The sequence below is a fragment of the Aquarana catesbeiana genome, linkage group LG09 (genome assembly GCF_042186555.1).
Source record: "Aquarana catesbeiana isolate 2022-GZ linkage group LG09, ASM4218655v1, whole genome shotgun sequence".
Classification (NCBI taxonomy): Eukaryota; Metazoa; Chordata; class Amphibia; order Anura; family Ranidae; genus Aquarana; species Aquarana catesbeiana.
The window spans coordinates 52,637,849-52,655,329 of NC_133332.1; the positions used below are offsets into that span (position 1 = coordinate 52,637,849).

Sequence of the window (17,481 nt, forward strand, 5' to 3'; positions counted from 1 at the left end):
ATGTGTGTAGCCATTTGTCCCGCTAATCTGCATGCCCATTCCTTCAGAATGGGGTAAAAATGAATGTCCTTTAGGCAGGGCTGGACTGAGACAAAAATTTGGCCCTGGACTTCATCCAGACCGGCCCACTTTAATTTTGAAAACACGCACAAAAACAGTATATAAACTATACGCAATTGCGCACTAAAACATAAGTAGCATAACATAAGGAGTCCTCACTCACCTCCTTTTTATTATTTCACTTCTCCTCTGTATTTTTCTCCTACAGCTACAATGCTACAGCCTCATTGGCTGGAATTTCAGAAACTGGCATTGCTGCACAGCCATTGGCTGCCTTTCAGCAATGCTGTGGCGCTGAGGCAGGGTCCCCAGAGAGCCTCCCCCTTACATCAGGGTCCCCAGAGAGCCTCCCCCTTACATCAGGGTCCCCAGAGAGCCTCCCCCTTACATCAGGGTCCCCAGAGAGCCTCCTCCTTACATCAGGGTCCCCAGAGAGCCTCCTCCTTACATCAGGGTCCCCAGAGAGCCTCCCCCTTACATCAGGGTCCCCAGAGAGCCTCCCCCTTACATCAGGGTCCCCAGAGAGCCTCCCCCTTACATCAGGGTCCCCAGAGAGCCCCCCCCCTTACATCAGGGTCCCCAGAGAGCCCCCCCTTACATCAGGGTCCCCAGAGAGCCCCCCCCTTACATCAGGGTCCCCAGAGAGCCCCCCCCTTACATCAGGGTCCCCAGAGAGCCTTCCCCTTACATCAGGGTCCCCAGAGAGCCTCCCCCTTACATCAGGGTCCCCAGAGAGCCTCCCCCTTACATCAGGGTCCCCAGAGAGCCTCCCCCTTACATCAGGGTCCCCAGAGAGCCTCCCCCTTACATCAGGGTCCCCAGAGAGCCTCCCCCTTACATCAGGGTCCCCAGAGAGCCTCCCCCTTACATCAGGGTCCCCAGAGAGCCTCCCCCCTTACATGGGGGTCCCCAGAGAGGCTCCCCCACTTACATCGGGGTCCCCAGAGAGCCCCCCCACTTACATCAGGGTCCCCAAAGAGCCCCCCTCCCACTTACATCAGGGTCCCCAGAGAGCCGCTCCTCACATCAGGCCCAGGTCACAGTGAGAGCGGAACAGCGGTGATGCAAGGCAGCCGGAGAGGGATAATCCCCCCCCGGCTCTCCTGGTGCTGCCGGCCCAACTCGTGGTCCAGGTGCAGAGAGGCCATGGCAATGACCGTCTCTGAGAAAGTTGGGGCTATGGGCCCCAGATTCAGAGCTATAGCCCCAAAAGCAACACACTAGCGATGCCACTGGGCAGTACAGCTGTGCTCATATTAATGGCTGCGCGAGCCGCACAGCCATTACTTTGACAGGATATCACTGAAACTGTCCCACTGACCCATGGGTCCACCGGGAAACTCCCGGTAGTCCCGATAGCCAGTACATGCCTGCCTTCAGGCTATTTTCTCCTTTGAAAAAATGTTATTTTATTATGTACAGTGATAAAATACGAGGAGCATAAAAAATATATGTTTTTGTAACAAGGGGTACAGTGTAATTTTAGAGCATGCTAGAGGGAAATGGCAAATAAATGTAACCAATGGTATACAGATTCCTGTTCAACTGGCCAAAATTCGTTCTGTGGGTGGCCCTGTTGGCTCAACAAAAGTAAATCGGTCCCAATGCATAGACAGGACCATTTTCAATTAGTTGCAGTTGTGTATGCTGAAAAAAAAGTAGGACGTGTTCTACTTTTTTAATCGTAGCACATTGCAATTCAGTACTCTACATCACAACCCACTGCCGTAACTAAAGGTTGAATTGTTTTGTTATTTTAATAAAGTTGAATTTACAGCGTGTCAGCACCACTCTCTTTACAGTACACATCAGCAGGCTTGTATTCATTAGAAAAAAATGCAAGGTGTTCTGTGAATGGTGAGCGCCTCAGTGTGCAGAGGGGAAGCTGCTCGGCACAGGACCCTGAAGATCGCAGCTATTACTGTAGTAGTGCCAACTACTACAGTGGTTGCCAGCTTCTCTAGCCACCCCTTAGGTCCAGATCAGGGTCCACAGCCTTGTTCTGGGCAGGACACAGAGGCACAGTCCACCGCTGGATCCTGGGGAAGCACCTCCTGCAGGGGGAAAGATCAGGTAAGTAAAACTGGTTGTCCTCTCACCTTGACAAAACAAGCCCCACTGCAAGGGATACCTTTTTTTTTTTTTTCTTTTTTTTATTTGCCCAGAGTTGGGCTTTAAAGTTGATGTAAACCTGATTTACAAAAATTTGACCTAAGCGCATATATCTGTAGTGTTTTTTCTTATCGCTCTCCAAAACACTAAGTTCCTTGTCTTCCTGCTGTTTCGTTGCTCTGTTATCAGCATGATAACGTCTGACAAGTTCTCCATCAGCCAAGATGAAACCAGCCTGAAATTTGTGTTGTGGGAGGTTGCTATAAATAGATTAGCAGAATGCTTGCCTTGTCACAGCACAGCTCTGCACATTCCTTCCTTCCTTCCTTCCTTTGCCTATGTGGTGTGGGGTGGGTGCCTTTCCTCCAATCAGCTGTCACACAGTGTATGTCAAGAATCTACTCCCAGTGCTGAACAGGAAGAGAAAATCTCTAACACATATGTAAAGGTTTACATCCACTTTATTATTATTATTATTATACAGGATTTATATAGCGGAAACAGTTTACGCAGCACTTTATAACATTAGGGAGGACAGTACAAGTACAATACAATTCAATACAGGAGGAATCAGAGGGCCCTGCTCGTTAGAGCTTACAATCTAGGAGGGAGGGTCAAGTTATACAAAAGGGTAATAGCTGTGGGGGATGAGCTAATGGAGAAAATAGTGCAGTTGTTAGATGGAGGCAGGATAGGCTTCTCTGAAGAGGAAAGTTTTCAGGGATCGCCTAAAAGTGGATACATTTGGAGACAGTCTGACAGATTGGGGTAGGGAATTCCAGAGGATGGGCGAGGCTCGGGAGAAGTCCTGGAGGCGGATATGGGAGGAGGTGACGAGGGAGCTAGAGAGCAGGAGGTCCTGGGAGGAACGGAGAGGACGATTAGGTTGGTATTTTGAGATTAGGTTAGTGATGTAGCTGGGGGCAGAGTTGTGGATGGCTTTGTAACTTATTGTTAGTATTTTGAATTTAATTCATTGGGTGAGTGGCAGCCAATGGAGGGATTGGCAGAGAGGGGTAGCAGACACTGAGCGGTTTGTAAGGTGGATGAGTCTGGGAGCAGCATTCATGATGGACTGAAGGGGGAATAGTCTATTTAAAGGTAAGCCAATGAGGAGGGAGTTGCAGTAGTGGAGGCGAGAGATAACCAGGGAGTGAATCAGTTTAAGAATTTTTTTTTTTTGTCTCCATAAGCTTTATTTATTTATTTTCATTTAATTCTAAGCACAAGGTTTATATTTTTTGCTATATTGACACTAGTCTTGTATTGTGTTTTCATAAATGTATAATTTTTCTAGTACCAAACAATAAGCTTTCTTTTGTGTTCTATCGCAGTGACCCCCGTGGATGGCAGTAAGACCTGGGGGCGGAGCTCTGTGCAAAAAAAAGAGGAGGTGGCTTCGACCAAGAAGAAAGGGAGGACATGGGGCCCAAGTTCTACACAGCCAAAGGAGAGAGTCGGCGGGGAGGAAAGGTGACCATCCAACATGTTCAACCCACTGCTGAATTCATAGAGGGGTCGCTCTACATATATTGGAGGCGATTCTGTAAAGCATTTGCAACACTTTTGTGGATGTCATGTTAGAACATCCTTCACAATATTCATGAAATCCAATGTGCACACTTGAAACTAAACACCTGGGGGTTGATTTACCAAAACTGGAGAGTGCAAAATCTGGTGCAGCTGTGCATGGTAGCCAATCGGCTTCCAGGTTTTTTTTTTTTTTTTGTCAAAGCTTAAAGTGGAAGTCCACCCTAACACTAAAATCTCTAAATCTACAGGCATCCACGATCTAAGACTAACCTATCTAACCCTGTAAAGAAGAAATCAGTATACATACCTTTTTTTTAGAAACCAATCAGCTTCCAGGTTTTTTGTCAAAGCTTAATTAACCGCTTCCCGTTCGCTGGAAATGACGTCCTCGGCTTTGAGCGGGGATATCTGAATGATGCCTGTAGCTACAGGCATCATTCAGATATCGTCTTTTAGAGCCGGCAAATCTGTGCACCATAAGAACGATCATAGTGGCTGTTCCACCGCTTAATCGTTCTTACGGGAGGTGAGAGGGGACGTCCCACCGCCCTCCGGTGCTTCTACCGGCTCACCGATACGATCAGTGAGTCGGACACAGGATCCACCAGCCCCGGATGTTGAGCATAGAGGTTTCTGGAGGACCAGATGGTCGCCGGAATCTCTATGATTGTTAGGCCATCCATGTCACGCCCGGCCTCTGTATTCAAAAAACCGGCGCCGCTTCGGCTGGGAAACGGTGATCGTTTTTTTTGTTTTGTTTTGTTTTTTTTCCAGGCTTCCCAGCCTAGCGGTGAGATGTGGGGTCTTATTGACCCCATATCTCACTGTAAAGAGCACCTGTCATGCCATATTCCTATTACAAGGGATGTTTACATTCCTTGTAAAAGAAATAAAAGTTGTCAAAAAATTTTTTTGGGGGGAAAAAAATGTCAAGCTAAAATAAATAAAGTAAAATTAACAATAAAAAAAAAAAAAAAAATTTTTTAAAACACCCCTGTCCCCGTGAGCTCGCACGCAGAAGCGAACGCATACGTAACTCCTGATCACATATGAAAACGGTGTTCAAACCACACGTGAGGTATCACCACAAGCGTTAGATCGAGAGCAATAATTTTGGTCCTAGACGTCCTCTGTAACGCAAAACATGTAACCAGTACAAATTTTGAAAGCGTCGCCTAAGGGATTTTTAAGTAGCGAAGTTTGGCGCCATTCCACGAGCGTGTGCAATTTTGAAGTGTGACATGTTAGGTATCTGTTTACTCGGCGTAACTTCATCTTTCACATTATGCAAAAACATTGGGCTAACGTTACTGTTTTGTTTTTTTTTTTTAAAGCACAAAACTGTTTTTTTTTTCCCAAAAAAAACGCATTCGAAAAATTGCTGCGCAAATACGGTGTGAGATAAAAAGTTGCAATGACCACCATTGTATTCTCCAGGGTCTTTGCAAAAAAAAACATATATAATGTTTGGGGGTTCTATGTAATTTTCTAGCAAAATAATTATGATTTTTACATGTAGGAGAGAAATGTCAGAATTGGCCCGGTAGGCAAGTCGTATTAGGCCCCTTTCACACGATCTCTCCATGATAGCCTATGGGGCGACGGAAGTCAGCGGAGACATGTCCTCTGACATCCGACCCAGTCTGATGCACAAAAAGCACACGGATGGCCCTACGTCCGGATCCGTCGCTATCAGATCGGGTGAGATCTGATGAAAACGGACATGCTGTCCATTTTCATCCGATCCCTCCATAGGCAGCAGCGGCGCTCAACAAGCCCCTCCCCGCTCAGCGAGCAGAGAGGGACCTGTCATCCGCCGGCTCAGCGGAGATCAACAGAGAGAACTCCCGCTGAGCCAGCGGACCGAGGCGGACTCCGTGGAAGCGGAATCCGCCTCGTGAGAATGAGGCCTTAAACAAGCTGAAGTTTGAAGCTGATTGGATACCATGCACAGCTGCACCAGATTTTGCACTTTCCAGTTTTAGTAAATTCCCCCCATAGTGTAATAAAAAGTGAGCACAGAAAAAGTGCACAGGGTGTACACATGGTGGTCCTTCAAAGGGAAAGGACCCTGGCCCTGATCCCCCGGGGGTGCAAGACTACGTTTTGCTGTGTGAAAAATGTAAAAATAAATAAGTGTTGTGGGTGCCAAAATTCTGCACTATGGCGGGCTTTCCAGCCGGTATAAGAAATTCCTCTAGTCTCAGCCAAAATGTCCAGCCCAGGAGGCCGTGTGAAAAAAAAAAGCATGCAGAAATACTGTGACTATGGATCCATATTAAAACTATAATATTTCTGGCACCCTTGCTAAGGGCTTATTCACATTATTATGTGCATAAAAACTCATTAAAAAAAAAACTGCATAGATATGCTTTGACATCAGATTTCATTGACATGCATTTTTTTTTTCATGAGTTTTTTACCCTATGCCCTTTGTCACCATTTCCTTTTTCCCTTTCTTGTTTTGGGTTCACCTTCCTTTTTTGTGCATTTTACATGCATTTATTTCTGTTGAAGTGCGAAAAAATCACAGCTCCGCAGCGGCGCTTGGGGCACATAGAAAGCAGATGTTATCTGCGTGCCCTTACAGAGACCTGCGTTGTATTTTTATTAATTTTTTTCTGGTTGTATTTTTTATTTATTTTTTGGTTGAACTAGATGGACTTGTGTCTTTTTTCAACCTGACTAACTATATCTTTACTAGTGCTGAATGTCTGTGCACACAGTGTAAAGTAACCCATAGTACTCATTCACGCTTGTGCGGAGATTGGTGATTTTCTACTCTAGAAAGCAGCATTTTTTTCTATGTGCCTTGTTCATACTTAGGGCTAGTTCATTCTAGATGCGTTTCTGCATGCGCACTTTTGACACTTTTTTTTATGCATTCTGGTGTGTTTTTGATGCATTCCAGATGTTTTTTTCCTCCTTTCTTTTTTTTTTTTTTTTTTTTTGTCATCTTCCTGTTTTTTTTTTTTTTTTTTCACTCTACTGTGGTATGTTTTTGATGCATTTTATTGCGTTCCAATACAGTTCTGTTCAGGAAATATGCAGCATGTTCTACTTATTTTTTTTCTTTTTTTTTTTCTGGAACCGGAACGCACTAAAACTGAAAGCACTAATGTGAATTATGCCACTGAAAACCATGTAACCTACTTTCTATGCATTTTGGATGCAGAAAAAAAGCACTGGAAAAGCATGTGGTATGAACTAGCCCTTAAAGCAGAACTACACTGCATCCGAACACCACATACCAAAAATGCTATTTAATTCATTTTTAATATTCAAAGCAAACTCCCCCATCCATCCATGTCTTCATGCTTTATTGAGAAATCCCTTAAAAAAAAAAAAAAAAAATTTCTAGCCACAGCCATCTTGAGTAAGGGCAGATGATGTGTGTATCAATTACTTCCTGGAATCCATCTGCCCTTAGCTCAGGCATGCAGGCAGGCAGGATGGTGTGCTTAGGTAAGAAATGTATGACAGCGTTTTGGCCTAGGCCAGAAACCAGGACGCAAATGAAGAGATGTAAAAAAAAAAAAAATTAAAGCAAGTAAATATAATATTCCTTCTAATTACTATTGCAAGCAGCATAAGGATTACAAAAATGTTAATTTTGGTTGAGAGAGTAAAGTTCTGCTCTGAATGCCACCTTTGGGTGAGATGTGGTGTGAAAATCCACAACATGTCTGCATTTTTCCATCTTGCACCGCGGCTCATCCGCAGCTGTGTGCCATCCTGGGTGCATAGTAATTACACATGTCACAAAGCACAGGCTGGCAAGAATGCCAGAGCCAAGACTACAGTATCTGCACAGGGAAATGGAACATTTTACCATGCAGATAGTGTGAACCAGCCTTTGAGGACCCATCAGTTGAAGGTCTGGGAAGGAGTAGTGCAATGTGTGTTTAAGTGCATCGCATTGTGTACTTTTTTAAAAAAAAAAAAAAAAAAAACTTTATTGTCAAAATGAGCGAGCTGCAGTGTGTATAATTATGCGTTATGCCGAGCCTTGAACTTTGGCCCATTGCGGATAATTGCATACTGTATGCTTTTTTCCTCACCGCACTGCTTGGCACCCAGGGCAAAACTGGCAAGTTGGTTCACTCTAACTGCACAGTAAAAGGCTGCATTTTACTATGCATTAGTTCTGACATTCTTACCAGTTTGTACATTGTCGCATTTCATTTGTTTCTATGCACCCAGAATTGCATAAAGGTATGGAGCTACGGCCCCCGTTCACACTGAATGCGGCTTTGAAATTGTGCGACTTCACTTGAAATCGCATGATTTCAAAGCCACATGTAGGTGCCACTTCAGCTTCGACTTGGCTGACATCTGTGCGGCATCATGCACAGATTTCTATGCAAGTAGCACCTGAAATCGCCAAAAATAGTGCAGGAACTTCTTTTTCATATTGGTGCGGCACTGGTTTGAATGATTCCATTGCCAACAATAGGGTGCAACTCGATCTGATCTGTCAAATCATATGACAAGTCTCACCGGTGTGAACGGTATGTGAAGGTTCCATTCTGCCACCCAGCTTATTGTGTTTTCTTTGTTGTTGGAATAGTGTGTATCTGTAGTACAGTCAGTAATATGTCTTCTTCAGCCTCTTGCCCCCAGCGTCATCATGCGTTGTTTAGCTATGATGTGTGATTTTGTTGGCATGATACAAGAGATAGAAGGGGCAGTACAAGGTAACCAGCCTGGGGGCGGGGCAAGAGGGTTAAATCTGATTGACCCTGGAGTTAATGGGTTAAATTGTTCCATTTGGAGGTTTCTGTAGCTCATCAAAAGCAGCTCACAATAAAACCATATCCTGATTTGTCCTAAAAATACTATTTTCACCTAAAAAATGATTTTCTTAGACGTATCAACCAGTTTTGCTCTTTGTTGCTCAGAACATGGCCTAGAAAGGTCCCTGGGATGCTACGACAGCAAACAGAAAAATGTCCGCTGCATCTGCCTTCACACACTGGAGCATCCCTCCAATTACTGGCTCCCGTTTTTAAACCCAGTGTTGTCTGTTGTGGGGGTGTGTGTGGCCCCCGTCCAATCCGCTATCACTTCACACGGAGAAAATTGAGCCCTTTTAGGACACGCAGGAAGCAGTGGGAGGTGGGGGGAATTTTTCCTCTTTTCACAAACCTGCAGCTGTGGTTTGGTGGAATTGTAATTATGACTTTTACTTGTTCTGCATTCTCTAAGAACATACTGGGAGGTAACTATATATACATTCTCTGTAGACGGCCGCAAGAGAGGATGGACTTTATGACAAGTTTAAAAAAAATACATTTGATGGTTTATACTTGTACTAATAAAATAAATGGAAACCTTAATGTAAATCAAACAGTTATCTTCTATATTGTGTTTATTGTTTGGATAATACCTTTACACAATATAATGCAAATTCTCTTACATATCTTTCATATATTCTACCAGTGAAATATTATTTTCTTTTTTTTTTCTTTTTTTTATTACGTTTCCCTTCATCATTATCCTGTCTCTCCCTGAATCTGGTCACTTTTTAGAATATTGCTCTATGTATATGTGTATGTATATATGTGTTAATATATATATATATATATATATATATATATATATATATATATATATGTGTGTGTGGATAGATAGATAGATATAGATATATATCTATAGCTATAGCAAGGTCCCAGGCCTCCTTCGGTCTAATGAGAACCTCCAGGGCCACAGATAGCTGACATCCTTCTGTATATAGTGGGTTGCAAGGCATAGTAGGTGTAATGCAAGGTAGATTTAAGGGGCGCCAGACACTTCTTGAATGCAAAAGAGATTTTAATTTCTCCTAAAAGAACTTTGGGAAAGAGGGTTAGGGCCAGGACACCCTTAGGTAGTTGCAAGATTAATTGGCAGACTCAGAGACTTCAACAGGAGGAAAGTCATGCAGGTAAAGTCATCCAGCAAGACGCCACATCTGCATGTGTAGAAATGCTGTCTCCTATGGCAACAGTCTTTAACAGTTCCTAACACAAAGTGCAACAGTTCCTTCACTTCCACTACAATCATTTCTTGTAGTCCTTCAGCCCACTGAGCTCCTCAGTAGTCTCTCACTAGACTACTGATTTACTGCCACTGAATCCCTTGAGCTCCTCCAATTCTCACGGTGGTATCTTCCTCAAGGGTCACCCCCGCCTCTCTGCTGGGTCCCTAGCTTGGCACTCAAGATACTCCTCAAGCTTCCACCCACTGGCCTGCTCAGTCCCTGGCTTGACACACAAGGCTGCTCTGCAAGGGTTGCCTCTGCTGGCTGGGTTCCTGGCTTAATACCCACTGAAGTTTCCCGATTCTTCACGGTCCCGGTTGGTGAGAATAATGCTCCGGTACTTGCTTCAGCTACTCACTGTGGTAATAAGGTGGTTGGTCCCTTAGTGGCGACAGCTTCCCCTCTACCTCCGACCATGACAGGTACTCTGGCCGGCAGAACAGTCACTTCTGGTTGGACTACAAGCCGCAATCCTAACCCTGCGCTGCTCTCTTGATTCTGGATAGACCCTCAGACAGCCTGGCAGCCAGATGTGGCCGGAATAGGCCCAAACTCCGGCCTAGCAGCCCGAGCAGTACAACACACGTCCACCCAGACAGCTGTCCAGGTGGCACAGCACCTTGATCACCTGACTCCAGCCAAATATATAGGTTTTCCCAGCAGGCCAAGGGATTTAAGAAAATCCCTGCCCATTGGCTGGGATACCCCATATACCCGTAATCTGACCTTGCTTTGCCCTTCCCATATCTAATGCCACCAGGTACCATTGCCACCTAGCGGCAAAAAAGAGAAGTGTAGCAATTACAGACTTATGCCCTGTACACATGGTCGGACATTGATCGGACATTCCGACAACAAAATCCTGGGATTTTTTCCAACGGATGTTGGCTCAAACTTGTCTTGCATACACACGGTCACACAAAGTTGTCGGAAAATCCGATCGTTCTGAACGCGGTGACGTAAAACACATACGTTGGGACTATAAACGGGGCAGTAGCCAATAGCTTTCATCTCTTTATTTATTCTGAGCATGCGTGGCACTTTGTGCGTCTGATTTGTGTACACACGATCGGAATTTCCGACAACAAAATGTCGGAAAATTTTATAGCCTGCTCTCAAACTTTGTGTGTCAGAAAATCCGATGGAAAATGTGTGATGGAGCCTACACACGGTCAGAATTTCCGACAACAAGGTCCTATCACACATTTTCCGTTGGAAAATCCGACCGTGTGTACGGGGCATTAGAGTGAAATCAATTGATCCTCAACAATTAGCCAAGGTAGCTAAACCTGGCAGGAAAATTTAAGAGCAACCCTGCCTAAACACCAGAGTGCTCTATCTATCTATCGATAGCTTGATCTATCGAGATAGAGATATATATATATATATATCTCTATCAGTATCTCACAAAAGGGAGTACACCCCTCACATTTTTGTAAATATTTTATTATATCTTTTCATGTGACAGCACTGAAGAAATGACACTTTGCTACAATGTAAAGTAGTGAGTGTACAGCGTGTATAACAGTGTAAATTTGCTATCCCCTCAAAATAACTCCACACACGGCCATTAATGTCTAAACTGCTGGCAACAAAAGTGAGTACACCCCTAAGGGAAAATGTCCAAATTCGACCCAATTAGCCACTCATTCATTAGTGTTACAAAGTATCAGGTGTGAATGGGCAGCAGGTGTGTTAAATTTGGTGTGATCGCGCTCACTCTCTCATACTGGTCACTGGAAGTTCAACATGGCACCTCATGGCAAAGAACTCTCTGAGGATCTGAAAAAAAGAATTGTTGCTCTACATAAAGATGCCCTAGGCTATAAGAAGATTGCCAAGACCCTGAAACTGAGCTGCAGCACGGTGGCCAAGACCATACAGCGGTTTAACAGGACAGGTTCCACTCAGAACAGGCCTCACCATAGTCAACCAAAGAAGTTGAGTGTACGTGCTCAGCATCATATCCAGAGGTTGTCTTTGGGAAATAGACGTATGAGTGCTGCCAGCATTGCTGCAGAGTTTGAAGTTGTGGGGGGTCAGCCTGTCAGTGCTCAGACCAACAAGAGAGCCCGCAAACAGTTTGCTGAAGACAAGCAGACTAAGGACATGGCTTACTGGAACCATGTCCTGTGTTCTGATGAGACCAAGATAAACTTATTTGGTTCAGATGTTTTCAAGCGTGTGTGGAAGAAACCAGGTGAGAAGTACAAAGACAAGTGTGTCTTGCCTACAGTCAAGCGTGCTGAGAGTGTCTGGTCTGGGGCTGCATGAGTGCTGCTGGCACTGGGGAGCTACAGTTTATTGAGGGAACCATGAATGCCAACATGTACTGTGACATACTGAAGCAGAGCATAATCCCCTCCCTTCAGAGACTGGGCTGCAGGGCAGGATTCCAACATAAGGACCCCAAACATACCTCCAAGACGATCACTGCCTTGCCAAAGAAGCTGAGGGTATAGGTGATGGACTAGCCAAGCATGTCTCAAGACCTAAACCCTATTGAGCATCTTCCAATTGCTTGGGCATCCTCAAACAGAAGGTGGAGGAGCGCAAGGTCTCTAACATCCATAAGCTCCGTGATGTCGTCATAGAGGAGTAGAAGAGGACTCCAGTGGCAACCTGTAAAGCTCTGGTGAACTTCATGCCCAAGAGGATTAAGGCAGTGCTGGAAAATAATGGTGACCACACAAAATATTGACACTTTGGGCCCAATTTGGACATTTTCACTTTGGGGTGTACTCACTTTTGTTGCCAGCGGTTTAGACATTAATGGCTGTGTGTTGAGTTATTTTGAGGGGACAGCAAATTTACACTGTTATACAAGCTGTACACTCACTACTTTACATTGTAGCAAAGTGTCATTTCTTCAGTGTTGTCACATGAAAAGATATAATAAAATACAAAAATGTGAGGGGTGTATTTACTTTTGTGAGATATGTGTAAATATATATATATATATATATATATATAGTCCCAGAAATCGACATGGCATTCCAAAATGCTTAATATTCACATTTATTTTCCAATATTTATGGTGCATATTTTGTACAATATGATTTTGTTGTATTGATTACAGTTAAAATAAAGGATCTAATCTACATAATAATGTACATACAGAGGAAGATGGATATGGCATTCCCTACCCTTCATCACGTTCATGGTATATGTGATGAAGGGTGGGACACGCAAAACGCTCTTCCTTTAAATGTAAATTCTGATGTACCCTAAATGTTGAGAAATACATTTAGATATCCAGCTTTTTTGGAGGGCCGCGTCTGTTTGTGGGATCTGCTGACAGAGAACACACACTACTGAAGTTTGAAAAACTCCTCTGCATCTCATCCCAGCTGTATGTGTGCATGTGTGTGTGTACAGTATGTGAATTTTTTTCATTTTTTTTCATGCCACATGACAAATGGATTTATAAAACCTGCAGGTATCTAAGCCCAAAGTATGTCATGTTGGGACGCAATGGAAATTTAATGAATATATCTTAATGGAAAATGCCCATGCATAGAAATCTATATCACCAGCATGCCAGTAATATCTGAAGTCCTGCAATGTATTTAAATCTATGGATCCAATACAGTAGTGTAAATGCAGGAAGAATACCATGGGTGGTCCACTATCTGTCTTTCTGTAATCTTTCTGTAGGTTTATAATGAATTGTGCAGGTGAATGGAGTGCTGGTAACTGGGATTTCTTAGCGTGATGTTGCTGTCCTTTTTTTTTTTTTTTTTTTGCCAGTCACCCTCCAATGGGCATGGTTGTAACAAGTGTGAAGTGGGGATTTACACAATAGCTGTGGTGATGCAGCCATGTCTTTAGGAATAAAGGTGGAAGCTTTAGGGAACTAATGACCCCCTAGACCCTCGCCATTGTTTACCATAAGACCCTATGCTAGAGGGGCCTTCCTATAAGTAGGCAACTGGTAGAATTATGTGTCCTTATGATATGGTCACCTGTTTCCATCCTGCAAATTAAAAAATTCTTTGTCCTCCTCACAGGCTGAAGGCACTTGGAGAAGGCAGCAAGCAGTGGTCTAACAGTGCCCCCAACCTCGGAAAGTCACCTAAGCACGCACCTATTAGTGTGGGTTTTGCAAGTCTGACAGAAATGGGTAAGATTTAGAAGGACTTATATCCTTTAAGCTGATTTAGAGAATGATTTTATGTAATACATGGGCAGCACAGTGGCTAAGTGGTTAGCACTTCCGCCGGCAGCACTAGGGTTGTTGGTTCAAATCCCATCCACACCATTACCTGCATTGCATGTTCTACCTGTGCCTGAGTGGGTTTCCTCTGGGTCCTCCGGTTTCCTCCCACACTCCAAAGACCTGCTCGTGGGTTAATTGACTCCTGTCTAAATTGGCTCTATTATGTGTATGCATGAATGTGAGTTAGGGACCTTAGATTGTAAGCTCCTTGTGGGCAGGGACCAATTTGAATGTATAATATATATATATATATATATATATATATATATATATATATATATATATATATATATATATATATATATATATATATATAGTGCTGCGTAAATTGACTGCGCTATATAAGTACCTGTAATAATAAATAATAAAATATTGCACCATGCGGAACAGGTGCAGTGTGTGAATTTGTCCTACAGTTAGACTAATCCAATAGCCTGCAGTTTCTGTAATAAGTTCCCCCTCTAGTGGTCAGATTTAGTTTTGCATCTAATCATGTCTAAAGCTGGTCATACACCGAGCGAATTTCTTCCTGTTCCTAATGAACCAGTCGAAATTCCAATCAGTGGGTAGCCCTCTCACCACCCTCCCGCCTGACATCATACAATTGAAAAATTGAAGCAGCTGGATGGAAACTTTACAGCTGAACAGCAGCTGCATCCACTCAGGTATTCTGACAGCTGCTGACGCTGGCTATCAGAATACAATAGGAGCAGCGGGAGATATGTCCATCTCCGCTGTATATGGTGGATGGAGCAATCTACAGGAATATGATCAACTTAAGGAGCGAGAGCAAACCATTAATAAGAACCGCCATGCAGTTGCACATTTGTGGTCTCTTGTTTTTTTTTTTTTTGTTTTTTTTTTTGTTTTTTTTTTCATGAATTTGTAGAAAAGTCTGCATACATGTTTAATTTTAGCCGATGCCTGGGCATCATACAATCAACCAAGCACCAGACAGGAGTTGGGATGTTTGGAGGGACCCTGGGGTTGGGAAGGAGCCTGTTTGCCTTAGCAGTATGTCTACAGTTGCACATGTCCTGGATGGTGTTGTCTGGATGCCCCATTATGAGCTTGACTTAGCCCATGCTCAACATGCATTGTACCCATCCACACTTGTATACATGTCTGCTCAGTCGCACTACGCTCTACGACCTGCACTCAAAAAAAGTACATGAGCTTTTATTTGAATCTGTTCTATGTTTTTTTTTCCCCTTTAAGCTGGCCATAGATGGTTTGAATGTTGGCCATTTTAGTAGGGATTCGAACCATGTATGGGCAGACTGATTGTACACAAGTTGATTGATCGATCAACTTGGGTACAACCAGCCCTTCACATTGTTCATGCGATTATTTCCAGCGGCTCTATCGGGTGGGGGGAAGGCTGCTGCACTTTGCAGACATTTGGAGAACAGTGGTTCAGGACAAATGGGTCACCTTGACTATATCCTGCAGTTACAAATTGGAGCTATGGGGGGTTCCCCCTCAGAGGTTTCTAAGATCCAGCGTTCCCTCGGATCCTCCAAAAACAAACTTACTGTTTCAGGCACTACATCATTTAGTGCATCAAGGAGTGATTGTACAGGTTCCTGTATCTAAAAGGGGCACAGGGTTTTCTTCAAACCTGTTTATGGTTCAAAAACCAAATGGTGACACAAGGCCCTTGCGAAGCAGAGAAGGGTCCCACCGCTCAGGTAGGCACAAGCCAATGGAGATAAGAGCCAGTGTAGTTGTTCTCCTTCAAGGGGGAAGAGTCCCAGGTGCTGGCTGATGCAAGATGAAGCAGGACAATCAAGAAAAGCTGGAAGCCGCACACCGGTGTAATGATGAATGCTTTTATTGATGAAAAGCTAAATCATAGCGGAACACAAAAACACTACAGCAGAGGCGTACAGACACAGCTGACGCATTTCACACTCACGATGAGTGCTTACTCATAGGCCCATGTTGGATCTAAGATCCCTGAACCAGTATCTACTCATCCAGTCCTTTTGGATGGAGTCTGTCCGCTCAGTTGTAGCCTTGCTCCAGATGGGAGACTTTCTAGCCTCCATCAATATAAAGGACGCATATTTACACGTACCTATCTTTCAGCCTCATCAGAGGTTCCTGAGATTTGCAGTAGAGGAACGTCATTTTCAGTTTGTGGCTCTACCCTTCGGGCTTGCCACAGCTCCCCGGGTGTTCACAAAGGTCCTAGCACCAGTACTGGTTCTTTTAAGGGCCCAAGGGATCTTGGTGCTCAGGTATCTGGACGACCTCCTACTCAGAGATTACTCACTACAGGCTCTACTACAGTGCGGTATTTGGAAAGCTTAGGTTGGATCATATATATCGAAAAGTCAGCCTTGAGACCAGCTCAAAGTCTGAAGTATTTAGGTCTGATCCTAGATACAGTCCAAGCAAGGGTATTTTTGCCAACCCATAAAGATCTGTGCCCTGAAGGATCAGGTGCGTCAGAAAAGGGGCACCAGACAACCCTCCAGGAAGTCTTTTAGGAAGGATGGTGTCCTCCGAGGCTGTGCCCTATGCCCAGTTCCATTCCAGGCCTATACAACAAGACATCTTGTTGGCTTGGAACAGGAGAGGACAAGCCCTGGATTATCCAATGTTCTTTTCTCCTCGGGCATGCTTAAGCCTAAACTGGTGGTTGCAGGATCAGAACCTGCGCAAGGGAAGATCCTTCCTCCCGGTAACTTGGAGAGTACTGACTACAGATGCCAGTCTCTCAGGCTGGGGAGTGACCCTAAAGGGGCTCACAGCTCAGGGGAAATGGTCAAGGACAGAACAGATCCTGTCCATTAACATCCTGGAGTTACGGGCAGTAAGTCTGACCCTACGGTCCTGGACGGTGGAGCTTCAAGACTGCCCTATCAGGGTTCAGTCTGACAATGCCACTGCAGTGGCCTATATAAACCACCAAGGTGGTACCAGGAGTCATTCAGCTCTGAAGGAGGTGAACCACATACTAGCCTGGGCAGAGGGACATGTGCCGATTCTATCGGCAGTCCATATCCCGGGAGTAGGAAACGGGAAGGCAGATTATCTCAGCTTCCAGCAGATCTGCCCGGGGGAATGGTCCCTACACCCAGGGGTGTTCCTGGAAATTTGCCAGCATTGGGGATGGCCAGAGGTCGACCTATTGGCATCCAGGTTCAACAACAAGCTACAACAGTTTGTAATTAAATAATAAATGATACACTATAAACTCACCCTCACCAATAGTGCAATCAAATAGCAGCGCTAAAAATACTACAATAATCTCAAAGAAAAAATATGCGTGATCACTAAATGTGATACCTAAACAAACAGCTGTTATTCACAGCACTATGTAAACAAGTGTTACTAATAAACAGACATAATGTGAACCATCTGTGTAATAATCTTATATCAAAAGAAAAAATAAACATATAAAGTCCAAAATTGGGTGAAACGTAGTGAGTAATGGTGATAACATCAAATATATAGTCTTCAGTGATAATATCTTCCACCACACCGCTGTGATTGTGACTTCCACTCCCCTTCAGCGAGTAAACTC

At 44.1% G+C, this 17,481-nt stretch overlaps 1 protein-coding gene across 4 annotated transcripts in view; it reads left to right on the top strand.

Annotated features, from left to right (window-relative positions):
- Positions 1 to 17,481, top strand: part of MAP3K10 (mitogen-activated protein kinase kinase kinase 10) — a 95,245-nt gene that overhangs the window by 67,397 nt on the left and 10,367 nt on the right. For all 4 annotated transcript variants that reach the window (XM_073598493.1, XM_073598492.1, XM_073598494.1 and 1 more), the window contains 2 exons: positions 3,507 to 3,645; positions 13,738 to 13,850. In XM_073598493.1, coding sequence (XP_073454594.1) covers positions 3,507 to 3,645; positions 13,738 to 13,850 — 252 coding nt within the window. The remainder of the gene's footprint in view (positions 1 to 3,506; positions 3,646 to 13,737; positions 13,851 to 17,481) is intronic.